Source organism: Oryctolagus cuniculus, chromosome 17, assembly GCF_051225735.1.
Source record: "Oryctolagus cuniculus isolate XC-2025 breed Fujian yellow rabbit chromosome 17, ASM5122573v1, whole genome shotgun sequence".
NCBI lineage: Eukaryota > Metazoa > Chordata > Mammalia > Lagomorpha > Leporidae > Oryctolagus > Oryctolagus cuniculus.
The window spans coordinates 24,418,447-24,446,180 of NC_142883.1; the positions used below are offsets into that span (position 1 = coordinate 24,418,447).

A 27,734-nucleotide genomic window follows, 5' to 3' on the forward strand; every position below is an offset into this window, starting at 1 on the left:
TTGTGTCCTTTTTTAATTATTTATTTATTTATTTATTTTGACAGGCAGTGAGAGAGAGAGAGACAGAGAGAAAGGTCTTCCTTTACTGTTGGTTTATCCCCCCAATGGCCGCTGCGGCTGGCGCACTGCACTGATCCCAAAGCCAGGAGCTGGTCTCCCACGGCACTTGGGCCATCCTCCACTGCACTCCCGGGCCACAGCAGAGAGCTGGACTGGAAGAGGAGCAACCAGGACAGAATCCGGTGCCCTGACCGGGACTAGAACCCTGGGTGCTGGCGCCGCAGGCGGAGGATTAGCCTATTAAGCCAGGGCGCCGGCCAGTCTTGTGTCCTTTTTGCACAGTTCAGGCAGGAAGCACTGAGGCATGGACCTGCAGCGTCTGGGTGAAGCTCTTGCCCTGTGTCACGTGGAATGCACCTGCCTAATTAACATGGGCTTTCTGATGCTGCTGATGAGATGGATGGAAGTGGGGCGACAACACTGCAAAAATGCTGTCCTCCCCTAGTTGAGCTAAAGAAATACACAGACAGTGCTTGCTAAGAAAGTGCCCTGGGCACAAGAAGTAGCAACTGGCAAGAAGGGAGCCCCACTCGGGTGCTTTTTCACACTGGAATCTTTTTTCGTAAAGTATCTCTCCTGTTCTAGCCGGCCACTAACATGTTTTGTTGTTTCTTTGGTCATTGGATTTTATGTCACCCTGATGGCAAAACGGTCAATAAAAGTCTCTCCCCCTCCTCTCTCACTGTGAGTGTGAAGGATTCTGAATGAACAGGCTAGAGACCTGGTCTTACTTCCAGAATTGCCATCCATTTATTTAAATGCATAGGAAGTGATGAACTTTTTTTTTAAATCCTGACTCAATGTCATATTAAATTGACGGTTTAACGTAAGAAAACACCACCTGGCTGGTGTATACCGTGAAAATCCAGAGGAGGAATTGTGGTTGCTGAACTTGAGGGTGGGCTGAAGGCTGGAAGGACACAGGGGCTTGTTGCTCAGTGTTCAAACAGCCTCCACACTTTTTTTTTTTTTTTTAAAGATTTATTTGAAAGGCATCGTTACAGGAAGAAAGGGACAGAATGAGAGAGATAGAGTTAGAGACACAGAGAGAGAAAGACAGATTAGAGAGATAGAGATAGACAGACAGACAGACAGATAGATAGATATCTTCCATCTGCTGTTTCACTCCCCAAATGTCTGCAACAGCTAAGGCTGGGTCAGGCTGAAGTCAAGAGCTTCACTTGGGTCTCCCATGTGGGTGGCAGGGACCTAAGCACTTGGGCCACCCTCCGATGTTTTCCCAGGCTCATTAGCAGGGAGTTGGATTGAAAATGGAGCAGCGAGGACTCGAACCAGTGCCCATGTGAGATGTTGGTGTCATGGATGTCGGCTTAACCCACTGTGCCATCACACCAGCCCCAAGGCTCCACACCTCACCCACAAAATGGGAATGATTCGGAGGAACCCAACATGATGAACGAAGATGAGGATCTGAGGATCAGCAAAATCTGCTGTAGGAAGAGAGGCACGGCCAGGCACCTGCCACAGAGCCCCAGGGAAAAAATATTTTTTAAAAGATTTATTTTATGTATTTGAAAGACAGAGTTACAGAGAGAGGTAGAGACAGAGGGAGAGGTCTTCCATCCACTGGTTCACTCCTCAGATGGCTGCAATGGCTGGAGATATGGTGATCCAAAGCCAGGAGCTTCTTCTGGGTCTCCCACGCAGGTGCAGGGGCCCAAGGACTTGAGCCATCTTCTACTGCTTTCCCCAGGGTAAATCTTAAGGATTCCAAGTCCCTCAGAAAAGCTACAGCTCTTTCTGCTACCTTAGTATCAGAGGGGTAGGAGTCCAAAGGCCACTGGGTGGGTATCTGGTTATTCCCTAGTCTGGCTATCTGGGCATCTGGAGAGCGATGCATTTGGGAAAAGAGGAGAAACAGATCATGGTTGGAAGGAAAAAGAAAGATGTGCTCTGTATTCGTATCTCCGGTCTCTGTGCAAAGGCGGCAGAGAACAAGGAAGGCCACACAAGCGTGGAGGCTTTATTCGTGGTGTCACTGTCTTCCTACCACCTCTGGGGCAGTCCAGTGCTGCAGGAGGGTATCCCCCGTTTGAAAGATTGCATTCATTTACGGTAACAGTTTTTAGCTTGCACTTATTTGTGGTTGCCTCCCGTTATGCTTGTATCTTCTATTCCTTCTCATGAGTGACGCGACTGTGCTGAACGTGGAGGGGAGCGCTTCTCGGGTTGCCTCGTGAGTGTTGTGCTTGATGCAGTCAGTGGTGGCTCATTAACAAACGGAGTCAGCATTTCACGGTCACTGCTGTCTGCCTGAGGGGTGTCTCTTGGGCTCAGCAACTCCTTGGTCTCAACACTGGGTGGCTGTCGGGATGTCCACTGGACTACACCTCAGTAGTGAGTAGGCTAAAGTTGGGAGTGTGTGCTTAGGGAGTCTGAACTCCGGGGTTCTATCTGTGGGTCATTATTAAGCTGTTTAAGTCTTTCTCAGAATGAAAATTTTCAACAGTGTAGCTATGCTACTCATACCTATATAGAGTTCAAAGTTCTGCTTAAAAAACAAAAGAATGGGACCAGTGTTGTGGTGCAACAGGTTAAGCTGCTGACTACGATGTCGGAATCCCATATGGGCACCAGTTCTAGTCCCAGTTGCTCTGCTTTTGGTCCAGCTCCCTACTAACGTGCCTGGGAGAGCGGCAGATGACTCAAGTGCTCGAGCCCCTGCACCCATGTGGGAGAACCGGATGAAACTCCTAGCGCCTGGCTTCAGCCTGGCCCAGCCCTGCCCATTGCAGCCATCTGGGGGGTGAATCAGTGGATCGAAGATTCTCTCTCCGTCTCTCCCTCTCCCCCTGTAATTCTTTCAAATAAATAAATAAACAACAACAACAACAAAAAACCAACAAAAAAGCCAAAACAAAAGAAAGCCAAAATGTCCCACTTTGACAAGGTTATGTTATTGGTCATAGGAAAGAGAACTCTTTGATAGGTTGACCACCCCTTCATAGGGACTAAAGGTAAAATAATTTCCAGTTGGCTTCTGCTTTTGGTGGTGGGCAAGGCATTCTTTACTCAAGCCTGTTTCTCTCCTGAGCACGTCCCTGTTGTGGGTGTTCGGTAAGGACTGCTATCTTGAGGTCTAAGTGCTTGAGAATTTACACAGTGCTTGCGTCCAGGAGTGAGAAGCTGCCTGGCAAATGAAGAACACTTACTTTTCTCATTAGCATAGTAGTAGAAGAGGCCTCTGCTAACAACACACCAGCGCTTCTGCCACTCCGAGCCGAAGAAACTATGATCTAAACAGAAGGAGGGGACATAAATTTAGGTAACTACAATTGCTGAAGAGTCTGTAAAATCTGACACACACGGTCCAGTGTGTTATTGTTTTATTCCCCAGGTTAATGGACTGTAAACCCCTCCCTTTCACTCCCACAGGTTACCCCGTGTTGACTCAGAATACACAGCACTCGCTCTGTTAAAGGTCTAAGTTCTAAGCAGGGTTGCCTGCTCTGTGGCTGGGTAGCTGTCTTTTTATTTTGCCTTCCCTTGTGTCTTTCATGTCCTAATCTCATCCTGTACTTCTTAAAACTCTCCACGGTATCGCTACATGTTGTCTTTGACAAACCAAAATGATGCTCCTGGTCATGGCGATGAGAAAAACTTTTTTTTTTGGTGTGTGTGCTAAGTTAATTTGCCTGCTGAGCTTAACCCTGGGACCCCAATCCTAGTAGCAACTGCTCTCATTTCATGAAAAAGGTCAAGAGTTGGGCTTGTGTGAAATTTGCAAGTCTATGTGATATATAAATACCCTCCTGGCAGAAGTCTCACTCCTTATGGGAGCACACGGAGAGATGACAACAAGGGTATCATCCATCCATTTGCTCAATAAGTTTTATCAAGCACCTGTCATGTACCAGACACTGGGGATCCAGCAGCGCCCACGGCAGAACCAGTCCCTATCCTGACAAAGCTCACAGTCTGCTGAAGATGTGGGCCATCTCTCTTGAGCTGTCACATGAACACCAGACCTCTCTCCTGGCCTTGCCCTGCTTTTGCCTTACACGTGCCTAGCACAGTCCCGGGCACTACGAAGCCCCTGCTGTCTCGCCCTCTTTTTCCCAGCTCCCCTTCCTTTGCTGAAGTGTCCTGCGGCCTGCGAGTCTGACCCATACCTTTGCTTTTCTTTTCCAAGTACCCTTGCTTGATGATGTTATCAAGCTCTTGGGCTCCTCTCACCACGTCTTCCACTCCTAAAAGAAGCAACAGCAAAACGGTTTGTGGAAACCTGACAATATTTTCCTTTATTTAGGTGACTTTAGATAATCCACAGTAATGACGGGGTACGGAGGGTCAATTGCTCAACCGCAGAGCAAAATAAGACAATTTCTACATGATTGGGAAGAAACAGTTAATTTTCTTTCTTCCTAATGATATCTAATGCTAAAATCGCTTACAATGATCCCCATATACATTAGTTTGTGGCAAGGGCGAGGCAGCCTAAATATGTGCTGATTGGCAGGAAAAGGACTCCAGGGAATGAAGAATTTGCTGTGGATATAAGCTCCAAATTGGAAAACCCACATTGAGATAATCACAAGTCAAATGAATAGCTACCAGCACAGACAAGCTTTAATGAGTGACAGACTCCACTATAAATGCACTCACCTCAGTGGGAACAATAAACGCACACTCTTTTTCTTTTTCTTTTCTTTTTTTTTTTTTAACAAAAAGAAAGGCACCTTTGTGAACATAGATTTTGTTAAGTTTGCACAAAGAAGGGTTATCCAAGCTGAGCTTGGCATAACAGCCACATCCTGATGTCCTGAGCATGGAACAGAGTCTTAGGGTGGTAGAGGCCTTAACAAAGACCCTGGAACTGACGTCAACCTTTTAAGTGTATGCTGCTAACATTCTTGACTTTCAATTAGCCTTGTTAGATACAAATGTACTGCGAAGTCAAGATCCTCATTCAGCTTCTCCCACTGGGGTTTAGGCTTGCTCTAGAGAGGGGCGAAGGACAGAGACAAAGAGAAGGGAGCCTACTCTTCAGACATCAAGTACAAAAACAACACAAAACTCTCTAGGGAACACAAATACATTTTAACTAGGAAACATGAAGAGTAGGCTAATCCCAAACCCAGATCTCTGTTGGTTGCCTTAAAACATTTACAAAGCAAACCAAATACAAAACAAAGTAAGGCACAATCACATAGAAATCAATAGGACCATCTATATAGTATCTTGAGACTTCTGGGTGAAAGAATTTTATTTTTTTCAATTGAGCAATTAATTGCTTTTGAACTTCTACAATACCTAATATTTATTCAATGGTGCAATGAGTTGGCTCTTTGCTCAGCGCTCTACCTATTTTTTGTTTAAAAATAATATTTTAGAACAATTTAAAATGTAAGTAATGGGCTGGCATTGTGGTACAATGGGTTGAGCTGCTGCCTGCAATGCTGGCATCCCATATGGGTGCTGGTTTGAGTCCCAGTGGATCCACTTTTTTTTTTTTTTTTTTTTTTTATAGGCAGAGTTAGACAGTGAGAGAGAGAGAGAGAGAGAGAGAGAGAGAGAGAGAGAGAAAGGTCTTCCTTCCATTGGTTCACCCCCGCAAATGGCCAGTGGCTCTACTTTCAATCCAGCTCCCTGCTAATGTGCCTTGGAAGGCAGTGGAGGATGGCCCAAGTGCTTGGGCCCCTGCCACCCACATGGGAGACTCGGATGAAGCTCCTGGCTCCTGCTTTTGGCTTGGTCCAGCCCCAGCTATTATGGCCATTTGGAGAGTGAACTAGCAGATGGAAGCTCGCTCTCTCTCTCTTTCTTTGTAACTCTGCTTTTCAAACAAAATAAATCTTAAAAACAACAACAAAACTTAAACACTACACAAGTAAATGACCTTTTGCTTCCCAGTTAATTGTTCCAAGCTTAGTTTTTAAAATGTAGCTCAGAAGAGCCTCTCCTGCTGTTCTGTGTGTTTGTGTGTCTGACTGTTTATCCACTCAGTCCTTACTGTCAGCTGCCTTGTTCAGGGACCATTTCCATTGGTGTGTTTTACAGGTGGCGAACTATGTGGCTGCCATCAGTCCTCCCAGATGGGTCTCAGGGTGCACGCATGACATGAACAGCAGCAAAGGAAAGTTCATTTTTCTAGGATTCTTTCATTTCCCCTAACTCCTCTGAAATTTTCTGAAAACACTCTCCAAGAAAACAGCAATAGATTCTTCTGGGGGTGGAGGACGGGAGAGAGTTCTGGGTGAGGGGAGGACCAGGCACCCTGGAGAAGACCCCCTTGGAGGGACAGGGCATCCTCTCCAAAGTGACTCTGAAGCGAAGCTGCTCCTGGAGGCTTAAAAATGAAAGACACAGGGGACAGGAAAGCAGGATCCCCTAAGCTTAGACTTTCCATGTCTTCTTCCCACAAGTTTGTTCACCTCCTTTTCTTTTTTAAGATTTTGGGAAACTTAAGAGACACAGCTTCTTGTTAAAGATGCCAAGAGTCTGAATCATAAAAGACATGTTAAACATTCTATTAGAATTCAAACCTCCCTTTTTAATGCAAATCTATATGCCATTTTATGGAACATCTATAATTATGAAAATGGGAAGACGTTGCCTTGTGTGCGGGGAGAGTCTGGAGTATGAATATTACATTAATGTGCTCACACCAGCTCACTGATCCTGCTGGCAGGGGCATAAAAAATGCTTGAGTGAAACTTTTATTTAGATGTTAAGACTCCAGGCCCCAGCGGGGTGACAGAGACAGCCCCTGTGAGTTGCCATCAGAGAGAGAGCTTGAATTGAATTACCCAGGGGGGAGGAAGTAGTGATGAGCACTGCTCCGCTTATTTAATTTCATTTACTTTCAGTACATTATCAGCATGAGGCATTTTCTCCCCACCAACTGAAACCCAAGAATGCTACCACCAAGAAAACAAAGACATAATGCAGCAGAAATGTCTGAACTCCAAGTCACTCATTTCTGGGAGGGAGGAGGGGCAGCCCCGACACCACCTCTCTCCTCAAGAGTCGGACTCAGTTTGCTGAAAGCAAGCATTGTATGAGTTGCTGAATTTTCTCACCTGGTCATTCGCCACCAATATTAATAACAAGCATGGCTGGAAACTGTTTTTATGTTGTGTTTTTGTATGTAGTCTGTAGGATGTCTTATGTTGCTTTCTTACTTGTTAGAGGGAATCTTTATTGATGAACCCTGTTGTCTGGTTTCCCTGTATGGGCAGTGGAAAAGATGGCTATCGAAAAAAATTTAGGAGATCAAATAAGACAGCTTCGGTTCTACTGACTGTCTTCTACGTACAAGGCACAGCGTGGTGAGTACGGTGCCCGTTGTTTTCATGTAGAGTAGACTCTGAGCTCAATCTCATTAGCTCTGTGATCTACTGACAAATCCACACGCTGAGATGGGAAGTCATCGTGACATTCCAGCTGTCTTTTCTTTCCGTGTCAGCTCAGGGGTCTCCTGATGATGAACTGGTGATCTTGAGAAGGGACAACATCAACCACAGCGTCAGGTAACTAGCGGGAAGAACTCTGTATGCCTGACTCCATACCTACCAGCAAATGAACAGATCTGCAGAGAGCCATTGAACCCATAACAGAAAGTCATGCAAATGCTTTGTAGGATAATAAAAATGGAAAAAGCCATAAACAGTTATGTAAGGTGTTAAGGTGAAAACATTTTTATTTAAGTATACAATTAAAAGAATAGAGGCATGTTGCTCATTACCTGAAAAAAGATATCACCCCCTTCCCCGGAATGAAAAAATAGAAATGATTTCAATGTATTGGGTAAACCTAGAGGTGTGTCACATTATATCAGCACAAAACAGAATCACGTGGGTGACATCATCTCTCTCTACCTCTGCACTTAACTAAATCTCTCAGACCACACAGAGAAGACATTCACTTAGCTGAGGGACGGGAGACCCTCAAGATAAGATCAGCAGAGAACTGGGTCCTCCCGCAGGGATAGCCGCCCAACTTTCATGGCAGATGAAGATAAAAGAAATTCTCAGACATCCTTCTCTCCTCATCCAGATTCCTTTAAACACTTGGATTCCACCCATACTCAACTCTGCAATAAAAACCGACAGGGTAGGAGTCCATCTTTCAGCGCTAAACGTGACTCCACAGTCAGCTATGCACAGCCACAACAATGGGGACCCTTTGGAGTGCGATCCATTTCCATAAAGCAGTCAATAAAAAAGACACAGGAGCTTATGTGAGTCACGGCCTATTTAACCAGCTGCGTTCTAGCCCACTGAGAAAAGAGAATTGGAGAAATCGGTTGGCAACACCACAGCACAAAGCTAATAGCACAGGGGGCCAAGCAATTTCCACTGCGAAAAGGTTGCAGCCCCTGAAGAACAAACCAGGTGTCGGCTAACTTCCCTATGGGCAGCTGACGTGGCCTCTCGCAAAGTCAACTTAAAGAGAAAAATCAATGACTTCTTAAAAAAATAAATCCTTTCTCCACCTCTCTCCAGCTCCCACTCAAACTGTGGACTTCTCCCATCGTCTCCCTTCCTTTTCTTTCAGGTTCAACTGTTGAAAAAAAGGGACTAAACCCGCTGGAGCCTAGACATTGTGAACTTGAGGCAGAGTGCAGTTTACCAGGTTCCTTCGTTAAAGTACCATGTGGAAAAGCTCGTGGTTTGGGTGGAAGAGGCTGGAGAACACCTAATATTTGAAGGCCGAGGGTAATCAAGTTCCATCTACAATTCGGTTCACTCACAGATCACAGGTGTGTGTGTGCACCTGCAGACTCGTGCACAAACACACACTTCATGATGCCTCAATGACCAGAGGTGAAGAGGGTGCTGTGGGTAGGGTGGGATGGGCTAGATTTCTCTAGTCTGTTGGTTGTTGATCAAAATCTGCTCATGAATCTCTCTCCTTTGCATTTGGGTTCTTTGGCTTTTTTTTTTTTTTTTAAGATTTATTTATTTATTTGAAAGGCAGAGTTACTGAGAGGCAGAGGTCTCTCAAAGAGAGACAGAGAGAGGTCTTCCATCTGCTGGTTCACTCCCCAAATGGTCACAATGGCTGGAGCTGGGCCCATCTGAAGCTAGGAGCCAGAAGCTTCTTCCGGGTCTCCCACGCAGGTACAGTGGCCCAAGGACTAGGGCCGTCTTCCACTGCTTTTCCTGGCCATACCAGAGAGCTGGATTGGAAGTGGAACAGCCGGGACTTGAACCGGTGTCCATATGGGACGCTGGCACTGCAGATGGTGGCTTTACCCGCTACGCCACAGCACCAGCCCCTCTTTGGCTTTCTTTAGTAAGTTCATTACTGCTTTTCCTTAGCTCTTGCTTTTCTGGGTTACATTTTTGCCTTTCTGTCTATTTTTCAGGAACCTATTAATAGATGACGGTCAGAGGGCGGTGTCTGACCACAAGGGCTCATCTTTTCATGCTAACAGGGCAGTTGGTTTCAGTGACTCGGGCTCTCCCAGTCTGTTGGCACAGGCCTAGATAGCCTTCAACTTCTGTGACTTTATTTGGTATCCATCTGCATTCACACTCCCTCTGTATACCTGTCATTGTGCTTCACGTATTAAAGGATTTAGACAAACGTACGGAAAGTTAAAAATTTAAAATCATTGCTAATAGACTTAGGGTCTAAAAGTTTCAAGAATCACTTAGACCAATGGCCTTAAACTAATTGAATGGAACTGCTCGTGGAGAAAAATATTTGGTAGCAGACAAAAGCGAGGGAGTGAACATGATGCACTTGAATTAAGTTTTTCCAACAGGTTGTGTTGTAAGAAGCCAGGAAACAAACAAGTAATTGGGGTGAGACTGAGGAATTAAATGGAGAGGACACATGTGTAGTTAGCAAAATAGCACGGAAGAAAACATTTGTGAGACCTTTTGGACTCATGCTGCCCCTGCAATGAAAAAAAATCAGCTCATCCTGGTAACAGATCAAGGAGTATAACAGTCTACGGAGGGAGCCTTATTATACTGAAGATAAAGCAAACCCATGGGGCCAGCTTTGTGGCATAGCAGGTAGAGCTGCCACCTGTGATGCCAGCATCCCATATGGGTATCATTCGTGTCTTAACTGCTCCACTTCTAATCCAGGTCCTTGCTAATGGCATGGGAAAAGCAGCAGACGATGGTCCAAGTGTTTGGGCCTCCATCACCCACATGAAAGACCCAGATGAAGCTCCTGGCTTTGTCCTGGCTCTGCTCTGGCCATTGTGGACATCTGGGGAGTGAACCAGCAGACAGATGGTCCAAAGAGAGAAGGTGTCTCTCTTTCTCTCCCTCTCTCTTTGTAATTCTAATGTTCAAATAAAATAATAAATCTTAAAAAAAAACCCACAAAACCTAGGGCGTGTGCTGTGGCTTAGTGGGTAAAGCCACCACCTGCGTTGCTGGCATCCCATATAGATGCTGGTTCTAGTCCCGGCTGCTCCACTTCCAATCTAACTCCCTGCTAATGTGCCTGGGAGAGCAGCAGAAGATGACCCAAGTGCCTGGGCCCCTGCATCCACATGGGAGACCCAGAAGAAGCTCCTGGCTCCTGGCTTTGGACCGGCCCAGCTCCAGCTGTTGCGGCCATCTGGGGAGTGAACCAGTGGATGGAAGATCTGTCTCTTCCTCTCTCTCTCTCTCTCTCTCTCTCTCTGTAATCTGCCTTTCAAATAAACAAATTTAAAAAGTTAATTTAAAAAATTCTGATAGGTTCTGAATCAATGAGAGAAAAAAGCAGATAATTATGAACAAAATAAAATTAACAATGAATACATTTTAACAAAAATGTTTAAAAAAAAAACCAGCAAGTTTTTAATCTGTGTTTTATCAAGCATTTTTTACATCTCATTTGAGACCCGGCATGCTTTCTTAAGAAGAAAAGTCAATTAGAAATAACTTAGAGCTTCTCTCTGCTGCAGTCTGTAACGACTAAACAAATCTGATGTGCTATCCTAACTGTGGCGACTGAGAAATCCCAGAGTGCCTCATTTCCTTGAAAAAACCGTGTCCTTCCAAGTTGCAGGTGTCCTGTGGAAGTGGGCTGGGCTTCTGAATGCTGGTGGACACGTGTCACTGTGGGGAAAAGGCTGAAAATCTGTCGAGTCTCACTGCGGCTTCATTACACTCAGGGGTCTTTTTTCAGATTTATTTATTTATTTTATGTGAAAGGCAGAGCTACAGAGAGGGAGAGGGAGAGAAAGAGAGCGAGAGAGAAGGAGAGAGAGAGGATCTTTCATCTGCAGAGCTACAGAGAGGGAGAGGGAGAGAAAGAGAGCGAGAGAGAAGGAGAGAGAGAGGATCTTTCATCTGCTGGTTCACTCCCCAAATGGCCACAACAGCCTGCGCGGGCCAGGGGGAAGCCCGTGGTCTCCCACGTGGGTGCAGGGGCCCAAGCACTTGGGCTGTCTTCTGCTGCTTTCCCAGGTGCATTAGCAGGGAGCTGGACTGGAAGCAGAGCAGCTGGGAGTTCAATTGACACTCTGATATGGAATGCTGGTGCCGCAAGAAGTGGCTGACCCTGCTATGCCACAATATAGCCTGCTCACTTCACACACTTCTGGACCCCAGCCACCTCAGCTTTATTTCTGTCCTAGGAATCCAACTTTAATATAGAAACACAAGTGATCTGGAGTCTCTCTAGCAGCTAAATCACAATGAGTGGCAACAGTGCAAAGAGGGACCCTGGATACAAATCCAGGCTGTGGTCCTTCCCAGGGCCTTGTGATTCTAAAGAGGAGGTGGGGAAGAGTTAAAAACGCCTTCCTTGGGGGCTGGCATTGCGGTGCAGCAGGCCAGCCGGCTAGGCCGTGGCCAGATGGCCAAGTCCCATACCAGAGTACCAGTTCAGGTCCTGGCTACTCTACTTTGCATCCAGCTTCCTGACAACTCATCCTGGGAGGCAGTGGATGATGGTCCAAGTACGTGGGCCCTCCATCCACATACGAGGAGACGTGAATGGAGTTCCTGGCCCAGCCCTGACTGTTGTGGCCTGTTGGGGGTGTGAGTCAGAGGATGGAGGATCTCTTTGTCTTTCTGTCTCTCCATCTCTGTCATTCTGCCTTTCAAATAAACCAGTCTTTTTAAAAAATGCCACACTGTCTTTTGCACCAGCCTCGCAGGAGCGATGTATTTCCCCCGTCCCGAGGCAGATGGCTATTATGCATGTGTCACTTGAGAACATATCTTTAAAGACGAATGACGGAATATCGTTTTCAAATCTATTTACCGCGTCTCCGGATTGCGATAAGAATACAGGGAAAAGGATGAAAGAGCAGAGCGCTCTGCCTGGGTTTGCAGTCCCCTTTTAGCTGGCTTGCCTTCCTCCTGTCCACTAGGCTGTGGCCAGCGGTCATCCTTCTGACACACAGGTCTGATCGGGCCACGTTTCTACACCACCTACAGGGTACAATCACACTCTCCAGAGTGGGAAAGCCAGGACACTTCCCGTCTCATCTTGTCTTCCACTTTCATTTCTCCCAACCCGCTTGCCTCCCAGTTCTCCAGCAGAAATAAGCATCCGCGTGCTTTCTGGAAGGCAGCCTTTGCTCACGGCCCATGCTGTTATCCCCGTCTGGAACTTCCTTTCTCTATCCCCATTTTCCAGGGAGGGAGACTCGGTCCCAATGCCACATCCTCTCTGACTCTTTCTCTGGGCTCTCCATGGAGAATCACATCCTCCTCCTTCTGTGTTCAAACTTCATTTTCCACAGCGCATTTCTATAGAGCAGTCTCGGCTCCCAGGGACCCTACATTGATTCCTCAGTCTTCCTGTTCTTGTCTCTTTGCTTGGGTTTACATAAGATCTTACTTACATGGACAGCTGCTGGGCTCCTTGAGCAAGGAACTAGAGAAGGGAATATTCCTAGGAAAATCAATCTGGATTTGGGCCTGCCTGGGAGGTAGGGTGGAGGAGGGTGAGAGCAGAGCCTGCATTCATGGGAACAGCGTTGACACCATGGATTAAATGAACAGAACATCGCGGTGCTTGGATGGGAATGGGGACAAAGAAGAATCCAATCCAGTGGTGCGCCTGGGGGCGGGGCCAAGGTGGCCATGACAGATGTCCAGGTAAGGAGAGCAAGAGTAAGACTGAGGAGGAACTAGACCATGAGAATAGCTGAGGCCCACTGTAAGACATGGCTGTTCTTTAATGAGCTGCTGAATTGATGTGGGATTGAGAAGGATTCTTCCCCAAAACGCATACAATAAAGTATAATAGGCCGGCGCCGCGGCTCACTAGGCTAATCCTCCGCCTAGCGGCGCCGGCACACCGGGTTCTAGTCCCGGTTGGGGCGCCGGATTCTGTCCCGGTTGCCCCTCTTCCAGGCCAGCTCTCTGCTGTGGCCCGGGAGTGCAGTGGAGGATGGCCCAGGTGCTTGGGCCCTGCACCCCATGGGAGACCAGGAAAAGCACCTGGCTCCTGGCTCCTGCCATCGGATCAGCGCGGTGCGCCGGCCGCGGCGGCCATTGGAGGGTGAACCAACGGCAAAGGAAGACCTTTCTCTCTGTCTCTCTCTCTCACTGTCCACTCTGCCTGTCAAAAAATAAAAAAAATAAAAAAAGTATAATGGGTCCAGTGCTAACGATTGAATTTCTTGAAGCTTAAAGCTGCGGTCCCTTCCACAGAGGGCAGTGGGAGTCATTACTTGTGCATCTGTTTCCCTCTGCGTCCCCGGGGTGTAGCACACACAGTAGGTGCTGGACAAACGTTTGCTCAAGTGAACTGAAACCACTTCTGGCCTAAAGGGACTTGAGGTCTAAGAGGGCGATGTGGGAGTGACTATTTGCTAGATAAATCATCTTCACCTAAGCCCAAAAAGTAATTTTTGTTCTATTGTAATTTGGAGCTGGTAAGGTGAAATGAGAAAGGGAAAAGAACAGGGAAAGAAAGGATTTAGGCAAAAGAGCAAGGAGGAAGCCAGGGTACCAAAGTTAGGAGCAACAGCTGTAGTGAAAATGATAGGAAAAGGGGCAAAAAGGATGTTGGGGGGGGGAGTTAGGAAAAATAACATGAACTCCAACTAGAGGGAACCATGTCTTCAAGTCCCTGGGAGACCAGCTCTCTTCACCTTGGACCTTATCCATCTTCAGGAAACCATCAAAGAATGGGGCTTCGAGAAAGCCACATGGGGACAGGGTTTGAGCCAAATCTGAACTTGAGTGAATAACGGATGACTTCAGAAGAGAGCTGTTGATAGCAGTTTCAGAGCGAGGTGGAGAACTTGGCTCCCTGTGGTGGTGTTTCCCAGTGTCGTTCTTTTGCTTCCCTCCCTGAGAACTGGCATTTTCTCTTTGAACTTCTACAGGTGCATTTATCTACATCTCGCATTTAACACTGTTTATGGGGAAGGCTACGTGGGGATTAGCACAACTGAATCCTGGAGTCTATTTTAGTTAGTCTCCAAAGCACGAAATTTCAGGACGGAATTGAATGGATAACACTTTTGCTTTCTCCATGTCTCACCAGTGAAAGACATTCAGATATCATCAGAGCACAGCACTGAGAAAACTTTTAAAGCAAACAAAGCAGAAAACAAAAAAGAAGACTCAGGAACTAATTATCATGATTCTCTGGGGGTATTTCAGGGTGGGTGATCTAATGAGAACTCTCACACCCCATCGGGAAGAACTTGATGGGAAAGCAATGATCTTTGCAATGTGGTTGTGACCTGGTATGTGTCATCTACTGGACAAAGGGCCACTCCCAAGCCAAATCTCACTCTGAGATGGCTCCCTGAGAGTCTCCGTGCAGCAGCAGGGCCTTGGAGACAGAAAAATGATGTCAATTATCCTAAGATTGCTATAGGAGAGAAATCATTCCCCTCCCGTTTTTAAAAATTTTGAGAAGGTGGTGGAAGGAAGGGGGGTGGAAGGAGGGAGGGAGAGAGGGAGGGAGGGAGGGAGGGAGAGAGAGAAGAGCTCCATCCACTGGTTCACTTCCCAAATGCCCACAATAACCAGCCAGGACTGGACAAGGCCAAAGTCAGAAGCCAGGAAATCAATGCAAGACTCCCATGTGGGTGGCAAGAACCCAATTACTTGAACTATCATCTGCTGCCTCCCAGGATATTGAACCTAAGTACTATGATGTGGGATGTGGGTGTCCTAACCCATCTCAACTGCCAGGCTAAATTCCTGCCCCTTATTCTTTTGTAAAAAGGCTATACATTTGGGGACTGACACTGTGGCACAGCAGGTAAAGCTGCTGCCTGAGATGCTGGTATCCCATATGGGCACTGGTTCAAGTCCCAGCTGCTCCACTTCTGATCTGCTAATGTGTCTAATGGGAAAGCAGTGGAAGACAGACCAAGTGCTTGGGTCCCTGTACCCGCATGGGAGACCTGGAAGAAACTCCTGGCTTCGGACCCACCCAGCTTGAGTCATTGCAGCCATTTGGGGAATGAACCAGTAGATGGAAGATTCTCTCTCTCTCTCTCTGTCTCTCTCTCTCTGTCTCCTTTCTTTGTAAACTCTGTCTTTCAAATAAATAAATAAATCTTTACAAAACAGTTACAAATTTTGAGATGTAAAGTCTTTGTTGAGTCTTCTGCTTCATCTGATAGAATGTAACCAAGTTCAAAGTGAGTTGAAGTTTTCTAGGAAAAATAATTAGGAGAAGAAAATAAGGGTGATGTTTCCAAAGTTTCCAAGCAAATCACCAAGTCTGTAATTGCAAAATAAAAACACTAAATCTCAATATCTATTTGCACAGCTCATTAACTAAGGGCTCACACTCAGCGAATAAAAAAAATAAAAAATAAAAAGAAAAATAAGAAAGAATAGAAAAACTTCAGTGTCAAACACATTTGGGAAAGTTACTTTGGAGAGCCATTCTCCCCTAGGGCCTGCCACATGTTGTCAGGCTGCCGTTGGACACGTCTGTCCGTCTGTCCGTCTGTATTGCTTGCTTAGAATGTGGCAAATTGGGATGAGACAGAGCATCTCTTGCCAGCCCATGCAGGAGAGAGAAAGAACATTCCTTTCCCCACTGAACATTATGGCAGGCACTCGACCTGCACGGCTACTGGGACAGCATGATTTACAATGTGAAAAGGGAAAACCTAAATCACCAAGTAATGAAAACATTAAAGTTAATGCATCACAAGTGAGGAATTTATTACCATTAACTCCAATAAACAGTTATAAAACACTCGTCCTTTCCTGTCCGTGCACAGGGACACAGACCCTGGACTTCATTAAGCTCAACTTTCTTTTCTTCTCCACTAGACCAGTCATGTGTGTTTGAGCCAACCACCATTTATTGTTAAGTGGACTGGTTCATTTTCCAGGACTGTAGAGAGCTGAAGGCACATCCATTCTGCTTCACGGCACTTGGTATAGACGGATGAAATAGCAAAGTTTAGAAGACATGCGGCTCGGTATTGCTAGATAAGTTTATTTAAAAGTCTCTAAAATGTATGTCTGACAAAAGCAGAGTAGCTCTTCCGAGCAGCCCTTCTCAGAGGCAGGTATATAAGTAATAATGCCTGGCGAGCTGGGTGGCATATTGGATGCCAATGCACGTCAGGTGCATTTAGCTGGATAATTTTTCCCATGTTATTGTTTGGTGTAGCACCTTGGAAAACTGCAATGGAAACCCATTTCTCTCCAACACATTTCTCTGTCACAGGGCACACCAGCTGATTACCTTAAGGTTGTTCATGAACAAAAAAGGCTGCACATATTGGATGGTTAAGGTAGATTAGTTCCGGATTCATTTGTTTTCGAGAAAAAAAAAGAATTAAAGTGTTTTCTTTGAAAGCCAACTCTAATTGTGGCATTGCTTGGGTGTCACAAAGTAGGCAGGGGAGACAGGGTGGAATTCAAGCTTCTCTAATCCAATAATCACAACAGTAACATGACAATGCTAATACTGCATTTTTGGATAGGATGTTATATAGTGTTTATAAAGTACTTTCCTAGATGGCACCTCCTCAATTCTGATACAGACAGAAAAGCCTTATAGCCTACCCTCAGAAGCTGAAACTGGAAAGAGGAGGAGCCAAGAGATAAACCCAGGCTTAAAAACAAGTTTGTTAGAGAGAGGGAGAGGGAGAGGGAGAGGGAGAGGGAGAGGGAGAGGGAGAGGGAGAGGGAGAGAGAGAGAGAGAGGGAGAGAGAGAGATCTTCTACCCACTGGTTCACTCCCCAAATGCCTGCAAGAGCCAGGGCTGGGCCAGGTCAAAGCCAAGAGCCAGGAACAGGGTCTCCCATGTAGGCAGGAGGGACCCAACTACTTGGGCCATCATCTGTTTCCTCCCAGGCGCGTTATCAGGAAGCCAGATCAGAAGTGCAGGTGGGACTCAATCCCAGGCACCTGTATATGGGATGAGGGCATCCCAAGAAGTAGTTTAACTTGCTGTGCTACAATTCAAGCCCCATAACCCAGTTTTTTTTTTTTTTAAGACTTATTTACTTATTTGAAAGGCAGAGTGACAGAGGGAGAGGGAGAGAGAGAGTGTGTGGTTTCATCTTCTGGCTTATTGCCTGAATGGCTGCACCAGCCAGGGCTAGGTTAGGCCAAAGACAGGAAACAGGAACTTGATCCAGGTCTCTGACATGGGCAAGCAGCTATCTAAGCACATGGTCCATCAAACACAGTCTTCCTAGGCGCTTTAGCAGGGATCTGGATTGGAAGCAGAGCAGCCAGGACTTGAATTGGTACTCTGATATGGAATGCAGGTATAATGGAGGCTTAACCCACTGTACCAGAACAATGGTTCCAAACCCAGGATTTTTTTTTTAAGATTTGTTTATTTATTTGAAAGGCAGAATTACTGAGTGGGAAATGTAGAGAGAGTGGGAGGGTTAAGCTGCCATTGTGGCTTACTGGGCAAAGCTGCTGCCTGCAACACCTACATCCCATATTGGTGCCATGTTCAAGTCTCTGTTGCTCCACTTCCAATCCAGCTCCCTGCTACTGTGCCTAGAAAAGCAGTGGAAGATGAGCCCAGTCCTTGAGTTCCTGCTCCTATGTGGGAGACCTGGATGAAGTTCCTGGCTTCTGCCTGGCCCAGCCCTGGCCATTGCAGCCATTGGGGAGTGAACCAGTGGATGGAAGATCTCTCTCTCTCTCTCTCTCTTTCTCTCTCTCTCTCTCTCTAATTCTGCCTTTCCAATAAATAAAAATAAATCTCAAAAAAATAATGTGCCCAGGAGGCAGCAGATGATGGCCCAAGAACTTGGGTTCCTGCCACCAGTGTGGGAGAGCTGAATAGAGTTGCTGGCTTCTGGCTTCAGCTTGGCCTAGGCTTGGCTATTGTGGTTATCTGGGGAGTGACCAAGTGGATGGAGGATCTGTTTCTCTGCCCCTCTTTTCCTGTCACTCTGCCTTTCACATAAATAAGCACATCCTTAACAAAGAAAAGGGAAGAATCACAAAATAGAGAAGGATGCTTAGACATTAAATATATCACATCTAAAATTAAAAAAAAATCAGTAGGTGACTTAGAAGATAAAACTGTGGAAATCTTAAATAAGGCAAAAAGACCAAGAAGAGGAAAACAGAAAAGATTAAAAAAAAAAAACCCTAGGATATGGAAATGAGAGGGAAAGAAACGTTCAAGGAAGCAATAAAATTTCTCAAAATGAAAGATCTGAGTATTCTGACTGAAAGGGTCCTCCACACACCCAGCACATGAAGGAAGGAGGCTTGCACTTCAGTGATCCCTGGGAACACAATGAATAAGGAGAGGAGCCCAGAGCTTGAGTCAGGAGGAGCAACAGGCAATGCACGCAGAAGCAAGAATCAGAACGGCACTGTGCTTGTCCACAGCAATACTGGAGCTGGAAGCCACGGAAACGGAACTTTCCAGATTCCAAGGGCAAACGACTTCCGTTCTTATACCCAGGCAGCCTGTAAAGTGCAAAGCCGAATGAAGGGGTTTTCCATCTGGAGCGTCTCAGGAAAGCTCACCTCCTGGGCAGCCTTCCCTGGGAAGTCACTGGGACGTGTGCTTCTCCAAATGAGGATGTCTGCCGAGAAAGAAGGGGGCTCCAGAGCCAAGGCTGGGGCCCGGGCAGAGGAGAGGGACAGAGGCAAATGCCAGGGGGACAGCTGGGCAGGAGGCACCCGGAGCAGCCTCGACTGACTGAGTTCATGGACTCAAAAGGCTTCCATAGCCTAGGCAGCTTGTGTCAAGAGCTTCGGGTGATCACTGATCTATACATGAGTGTTAATTATTAAATTAACAACAGGAGTCACTGTGCACTAACTTCCCATGCAGGACCTCTGTCCTTAAAGAGTTGTATTATAACTATGTCTAAGTGCTCCCAAAAGATGTATCATTCTTGGGTGCTTCGTTAAAGTTAATTAAGTTTCTAAAAAAAGAAGTGAAATTAACTTCAATACCCAATGACTTTGAACAGTCCTTGCCTCCACTGTAGAGGAACAGTTTTTTTTCTTTTTTTTTTCCTTGTGAAAATTGTTGAACTCCTTACTTAGTTCTGTGTATAAAGTATAAAGGAGTTCTGTGTATAAAGTTAATCAGAAATGGATCTTAGTGGAGAATGGGACTGGGAATGGGAGAGGGAGGAGGAGGAGGGGTAGGGGAGTGTGTAGGAGGGCAGGTGTGGTGGGAAGAATCACTATATTCCTAAAGTTGCATGTAGTAAATACGTGAAGTCTGTATTCCTTAAATAAAAGGTTTATTTGTATGGGGAGGGGAACAGCCTCGAGTGGGTGCGGGAGGAGGCCAGAGTCCTCCAGGAACCATGGAACCGACGGATCCTGTGTGGAAGAGTAGTTAGTGCAACCCCACAATTCTGCTTCAAAGTTTGGGCAGAACTATGGGTGATGACTTGGAAAATGGATACCCAGATAAGAAATAAAAGCCAAGGCATTTGCCAACTCTAGGAAAAGCGAGATCTAAAATATGATTATATAGCATTACAAGGGCTGACAAGAAATATATTTATATAGTTAAAATAATGTAACCATTGAATATTGATTAACTAAAAATTATGATACTACCACACTCGGAGGCTGGAGGGAGGGGGAAGTGATGGGTGGGAGAGGAGAGAAGGGTGCTAAATCCTCCTCTGCCATAATAAGAAATCAATAGATAATGTCTGAAATTGGAAAATTAAAAAACAGCTGTATAATCATATTCTTTAGAAACGTGTGTGGTGCTCACCAGAACGGATGGATAACTGACGTAGGGATGGAGCAGAATGCTGGGGCAGGAAGGGGAGGCTGCTGGTGGTATCATTCGATTTTATAAGAACTATTTGCTCACATGACTTAGATAAAAATAATTATAAAATGGAGAACACAGTTTTACAACTATTGTGTAGCAAGGCCATGTGTCTTCATATTTACATAATGGTGTCCATTCTAAGTGGCTGATTATGTACAGTTTTTAAGTTTGGCAGGGACAATTTATGGCAAAGGAATTCAGAGAAGAAAGAAGAAGTCAGTGGAGAATAAAGAGGACATTTTTATTAAGATATTTCCATATCTTAATAAAAATTTCATATTTCATGAAGTTCTGTTTGGATCAGGTATCATTTCAAGAACATTTTAACAATCTGCAGACTTTCTGAAATTTCAAGACACATTTGCAATTCTAATATTATCTTCCGTGCCACAGGTCTAATTTGCCTAAGCTCTTCTCATACTGCAAGGGACCCACAAAAACAGGAGGTCTTTTTCTCCTGGAGATCTGCTTTATTTCCCAAGTAATCAAAGTATGGAATCTCATTACCAAATTTGCAGTCAGAAGCTCAAGGTACAAGCTTGGGCTGCAATTTACAGAATTTCATTGTATCACTGGGCATGACCAGACTTGGATAAAGTACCTGCAGATCAAATCAAATTGAGAAAAATGTATTTGGACGCTACCGTATGGGAGGCATAGCGGCAGCGAGCACAGAAGCCCTGGGATGGCCTGGGAAGCCCACTTCAGATCGGTGCAAAGGCAGAGAGAGGGCAGGCATGATTTTAATTTATAGGGTTGGAAAGGTACAAGGCCATAAAACAAGACACCTGTTGTTCCACGTTTATGTGAAAGGTTTCGCCTTTTAAAAAAATAATCAGAAACACATAATCATTATTCTTGACATAAATTACGCTTTAGATTGGGGGTGGGAACCATGTCTTAAGACTAGGAAGGGAAAGAAAAGTAGAACCAACTGCATGTAATTTCTCAAGTGGAAACGCTGGCAGTGTGAAGATAGATGGGCGCCAGACCTACTGGAGGAGGAAGGCGGCTGTGCTCTCCTCGTCCGCACGGCGTCACTCCTGTGACCTCTACCGTTTGAAATGCTTTGATTCCACCTTGCCCAGGGGACCGGGGAGCACCGGGGAAGGGGATGAAGGATGCCTGTGCCTGACCTCACCTTTACATTGTCTAACGACTGCAGGTATAAATCAGCTCTCCCCTGGAAGACCCGAGTGTCAGAAGCTCACGTGAGATGCTAGAGATATTAAATGATGTCCCTGAGGGTTTTATTGTTACTCAGTTTTCTCCTGTAACCGGGAGTGCTGTGCGCATGAAGAATATTCACCCAGGGGGATCCCAATTTGTATATAAAATGAAGTATGAAGACCCAACAACTCCTGCCACTTTGGAAAGAAAATAAGCAATTAGTGGAGGCTGCATTTCAGTGCCGGTTGTGTGTTTCACTTCCTGTTTGTATTTCGCTTCTCTCTACCTGTTCCCGGAGAACAGGTCCTATCAACACGGGTGTGAGAATGCTTGCATTACAAACCCTTATTTCCAGGGCAGCCAATCTGCGATGGCTAAATAATCGCCGTAGAAAATTCGGTGCATTTTTAGTAGGCAGGACAGAGAGCTCTTCCTTTATCCTACTGAGCGGAGGAAGTGTGCTCGTTTGACCTGAGCGAGAGCCAGGATGCCAGGGCTCCGTGCCGGGCTCCACTTGGTTTTGGATCTGCCTCGTGATCTCCCTTCCAGATACTTACTTTCTTTTTTTATTTTAAAGATTTTATTTATTTATTTGAGAGGAAGGTAACACAGAGAGAGAGAGGGACGGAAAGAAAAGTCTTCCATCTGCTGGTTCACTCCCCAAATGGCTGCAATGGCTGGAGCTGGGCCGATCCGAAGCCAGGAGCCAGGAGCTTCTTCTGGGTCTCCCATGCGGGTGCAGGGACCCAAGCACTTGGGCCATCTTCCACTGCTTTCCCAAGCATATTAGCTAGCAGAGCTGGATTGGAAGAGGAGCAGCTGGGACACGAACCAGCACCCATATGGGATGCCGGTGCAGCAGGCAGAAGCTTAGCCTACTACGCCACAGTGCTGGCCCCCTTTCCAGATATTTTCTGCAGGATTTTTAAATCCATGGGTTCTTAAATCCTCTAATACACCTTGATTCATTAATCCTCACTACTACCTCTGTACTAAGAATAGTTCTCTATGATAAGAACTATGAGCGGCCAGTGTTGTAGCATAGCTGATAAAGCCACTGCCTATGACGCCAGCATCCTGTATCAGCGCCTGGTTCATGTCCCGGCTGCTCCACTCCTGATCCAGCTTCCTGCTAACGTGATTGGCAAAAGCAATGGAAGATGGTCAAGTGCTTAGGCACTTCCCATCCACATGGAAACCCGGAAGAGTATCCTAGCTCCTGGCCTTGGTCTGGGTCAGCCCTGGCCATTGGAGCCACTAGGGGTAAACCAGCAGATAGAAGACCTCTCTGTCTTTCCCTTTCTCTCTCAAGACTTCAAATAAATAAAGAAATCTTAAAAAAAAAAAAAAAAAAGAAACACGATCATTTTTCTGAAATGAAATTAAGGTGACTTGCTCAACCTCCCAGTTGGCAAGTAGACAAAGGCAGGGACAGAGATGAGGAATTCTCACGCCACTCCTTAGCACTAATCTCTCTGCGACTCCTCATCTTCCCCTTCTCTCCCCATCAAAGATTTGAAGTACTGCTACTCAGAGGATACTCTATTACAGAAACATTAATACACATTTAGACAGAGCTTTAAAGCTGTTAGAGCACTTCCAAACCTCTTATTTAATTTAATTATTATAACAGCCCTGTGAGGTAGGTATTTATAGAATCTGGAAGGAGAGGATACACACAGAAAGAAACAGCTTAAACACTTGAGAAGGAAAGCCAATGAAATATTAAGGACTGCCTAAGACACTGGATAATTTTTTTAACCTAGAAACCTTTTATTTAAGGTACACAAACTTTATGCATTTCATATATACAAATTTAGGAACATAGTGATTCATCCCACCCTCCCCTCCCAACACTGGAAAATCCAAATTACTCCAGATTTGTAGGGGAGGGCTAGACACTTGCACATCCCGAGCAGCCTGGCTGTGCCTGTGCTGCAGTAGGGGGCTGGTTTCTCAGTGGCCCTCTGCTCTGTGTTCTAACATGCTTCCCCAGGTATGGAAGGATCGGAACAGGGTCTGTGACTGTGACTGAGTTAGGGATGAACGGCACTGCCTCCACAGGGGCAAGAGCAAGTGTGAGGGCTGAGGCTTATCCCAAACGATGGACGAAGGGCAGTGAGGAAACGAGGCTCTGCTTTTCTCCCAGAAGTTGACAGCATCTTCTGAAACAGGCCCAGTGGATGCTGTTGTTTTGGAAGGAGAATTGGTGCTGCTTAAATAGCATGCATTTAAGGGAGGTGGAAAAGATCCCCTTTCCAGAATCGCTTCTCAACTCACTTCCTTAGTTCCACCGTCAGGAGCTTTTTCCCTTAGATTGGAGCATTACTCCCTGTTGAGCCCCAAGTGCTTCTGGGAGAGGCGGCACACTGAGGCCTTCTTGGGCTCAATGTGGTGACAAGTGGGGGCCTCCCAGGTCATCAGGAGAGGGAGGTGCAGGGTTCCGGCTCTCCTCGCAACGAGGCACAGCGGCTGAGCAGAGATTGGCAGGAACTCACCCATGAGGGGTCTGTGGCTTACAGTACTACAGGGAGCCCCTGCCAGTCATCAACACCTCACAGCAGTGCTCGTTAGCTGGCCTGCACATCACTTGTTGACCCAAAAGTGTGGGTGCCTAAGCAGCACCCCAGGTATGCCGAGTCAGGGTCATCTAGGGGAGAGGCTGAGGCAGGCTTCTTTTAAAACCTCTGAGGATGATTTTGATGCTCAGCTGGGGCGGAGCACAGGGTAAATTTGCACACTGGGTCCTGGTCACCCTGCTGGCTGGCTGGCCTAGGAGAGATGGGCGGATGGAGGCTGGACACGGAGTACCAGAACAGGCATTGATGGGCCACACTAGTGCCATGAAGAACAAGGCAACCAGAGGTGGCCCAGGAAAGAACCAAGACAAGTTGTACATATCACGATCTTGACAAACTACCCCAGACTCTTGTTATTAAGACTTGAAGAAACAACCTTAGTCTGTGAAAGTTGGGACTTCTGCATGACACCATTTAAGAAACGCAGGGGAAATTATTACCTCTGCTCATATAACTCTGGTCTATTTCATCCTTGCAAATGACTGAAGAAGTCTCGTGTCGTTTCATTACTGTAGTATTGTTTCCCATCTCATTCTTCATTGTCTCTTTCCCAACTCTTATACCCCAAAGGAGGCCTTAACAGTAATAATTTCTCTAGCTTATAAAAAGATAGAAGGAGGCAGTTCAGGGATGGGAGGGCACTTCAGGCTCCTCAGTCTTTGTCTCCATCATCTTTTTTTAAGATTTATTTATTTACTTGAAAGAGTTACAGAGAGGGAGGGAGGGAGGGAGGGAGAGAGAGAGAGATTAATCTTCCACCTGCTGGATTACTTCCCAGGTGACTGCAAAGAACAGTGCTGGGCCAGGGTGAAACCAGGATCCAGGAGCTTCATCCAGGTCTCCCATGTGGGTGCAGGGGCCCACACCCTTGGGTCATCCTCCACTGGCCCTCCTAGGCCATTAGCAGGGAGCTGGTTCAGAAGTGGAGCACGTAGGACACAAACTGGCGCCTATATGGAATGCTGGTGTCATAGGCAGTGGCTTTATCCCCTATGCCACAATGCCAGCCCTCTATCTACACCATCCTTATACTTCTTCCTCACGTCTGAGCTGGCTCCAGTTCCAGCTAGCAGGAAGGAACAAAGGGGCAACACAACATCACCTTCTTTCTTCCTGCTTAAGAATACTTGTACACGACCTTTCTTGGAAGTTGGCATTCATTCTACATTCCACTGGTGGGACTGAGTCATGTGGTCAAATCTAGTTGCCAGGGAGGTGGAGAGAGGCAGCGTTGTTATGGGCAGCTATGAGCTATCTGCAAGTGCAGAACAAGGGGAGAATGGACGTTGGGGTAGCCACACCAGGAAAGTGCACACAGCTGAACAAGCACCGGCGGTCACCCTGCGAACTTAGGATATCTCTCCGGAAAGAAAGCAGATGAGCCGTGGGAAGAGAGGCCTGCTTAATGCCAGGTGTTGGGTAATCCACTAATGAAGAGCGAGAATTCATTGACAGTTGTTATTCAGGGCCCGAGAGTCATAGCAGAGGCCTCAAATACATGAAGTGGTAGTCTGTGTTTCGCTATTTCCTCTTGGAATTATGTGATTCAAGAGCCCACCTCTTGCCTACCATAAAGGGTTGGAATGTGAGCCCTCTTGCCCTAGTGCCCACGACTGCAAGACAAGATCAGGACGGCACAGGACACCCTTGGACTTTTACCAGCTGCTGGGCTCATGGTGCTAACTGGGAGGTGTCAGCACCAGTTTCATCTAGAAGTTCTTTTTTTTTTTTTTTTTTTTTTGACAGGCAGAGTGGACAGTGAGAGAGAGAGACAGAGAGAAAGGTCTTCCTTTGCCGTTGGTTCACCCTCCAATGGCCGCCGTGGCCGGCGCGCTGTGGCCGGCGCACCGCGCTGATCCGATGGCAGGAGCCAGGAGCCAGGTGCTTTTCCTGGTCTCCCATGGGGTGCAGGGCCCAAGCACCTGGGCCATCTTCCACTGCACTCCCTGGCCACAGCAATGGGCTGGCCTGGAAGAGGGGCAACCGGGACAGAATCCGGCGCCCCGACCGGGACTAGAACCCGGTGTGCCGGCGCCACTAGGCGGAGGATTAGCCTAGTGAGCCGCGGCGCCAGCTGAGATCAGATTTAAACCATGTCCATCAAACAATCCTCGCAAGGGTCCAGAGACCCCCCTCATTTCCTCTCCTCTATGAAATCCTTTCATTACCTGGTTAGTGCCACTGTGTTGCTGTGCTTACAGAAGATCCTGCTCTACAGAAGGGCTCCAAGTGCCTGAGGGCCACAGATAACGCCACTGCCACCTGTTTGGTGACAGAGCTTCCGAGCACAGCTGGTACAATTCTGCTCGAGAAGCATCTGATGGAAGAGAGATCTCTTAACCTCTAGGCTGAGTTTGGGTTGCATCATTGACTCGGATGGTGTTAGACTAAAGCGCTGCTTCCTCCCCCAGATCTGATCTCCCCAAATCATGCAACAGACTTGCTTCCTTTCTTTGCATTTCTCATTAGTCTGGCTGGTTGAACTGAAAGGCCAGCTACCTCAGTTAGACAGGGGCATGGTGCTAACGAGACCACGGTCACAGGTTTTATCCCTAGACAGGCCTACTGGTGTGCAGAGCACAGTTCTGTCCCAGCCCTAGTGGTTGCTTCTGTGCCCTGGCCAGTGTTCTGAAAGAACATGGGCTTCTCCATAGGGGCCCTGAGCAGCAAACAGCGGCTGTGAGCGTGCAGGACTGCCCTGTGCTGTTGGTTGGACGAACTCTGCAAAGGCACCTGGGCAGAGCCGATGGGCCGAAGTATCGCGATACAAAGAGGAACCCGAGACAATTGGGATGTGAACGGTCTCTCCAACAATAAGCCATCCTGCATCCAGGTAACTGACCTACCAGCTGGAGGCCGAGCTGCCACATCGGGAGCAGAAAGGAAAGGCAGAGTGGCCAGAACCACCGTCATCCTCCCGGCCTAGGCTTCAGGGCTCCTCACTCCCTGCCCCGGCCGGATCCGGGTCACCACAGTCCCGCCTGCAGTTTCCGGCTGCACCTCTGTGTTTCCAGCCCCCAGGTGAGGAGAACAAATTTGCCACAGCTTTGGGCATGCCCTTGATGGAGACGTCTCTCCCTCCTTATCCAAATCTGTCAGTCTGTCCCCACAACCTGGAGAACAAATGTGCTTTGGATCCCTAAGTGAACAAACCGCAGCTCAGCACCTGCACGGCCCTCGAGGGTGGCCAGCCCTCACCCCCACGCTGAGCCGGCTGCTCTTCGTGGAGAGAGAAAGTAAAAATGATTGATTCAACATCTTAATTAAGATAAACAAACAAAGAGGGACATCAAATAATGGCCCTGACAGATTGAAATAAACTGAAGGTACCGGCTTAGTATTTCATAAAAGAAAACACGTTTGATGTGGATGGCAGTTTAATAGTCTGTAAATATCCCCGGCGTGGTGTTGGGGCTAATCCAAATATTTTCAGTTCTCCTCACAAGTTACCCGGTGCTGACGGCTTGTCCTCTTCCACTTACAGCTCTCGCCCTGCTGCCTTCAAGAGAGGTGGGGAGGAAGAGGAAGGATCACAGGTTCTCTGTGGAACGTGAATTATATCGTCAACTTCCGTACACTTTCTGATCCCAGAGACTCACTGGAAATACCACTGACCAGCCCAAAGGATTCACTGCCTTCTTCTTCATCTTCCCCTAAAAAGTAGCAGGCTCTAATTATTATAACTTTCCATTAGCTTCTGTCTGTCTTCCTAATTAAGAAAATTGGAGCTGTTCCCTGGTCCCTAAATTAAACAGAAATGCGGA

At 46.7% G+C, this 27,734-nt stretch overlaps 1 protein-coding gene across 7 annotated transcripts in view; it reads right to left on the bottom strand.

Moving 5' to 3' along the window:
• The window catches only part of SKAP1 (src kinase associated phosphoprotein 1), a 304,258-nt gene that overhangs the window by 50,233 nt on the left and 226,291 nt on the right, over positions 1-27,734 (bottom strand). For all 7 annotated transcript variants that reach the window (XM_008271352.5, XM_070060822.2, XM_089318110.1 and 4 more), the window contains exons 5-6: positions 4,194-4,271; positions 3,234-3,317 (exon numbers count right to left, since the gene is read on the bottom strand). In XM_008271352.5, coding sequence (XP_008269574.2) covers positions 3,234-3,317; positions 4,194-4,271 — 162 coding nt within the window. The remainder of the gene's footprint in view (positions 1-3,233; positions 3,318-4,193; positions 4,272-27,734) is intronic.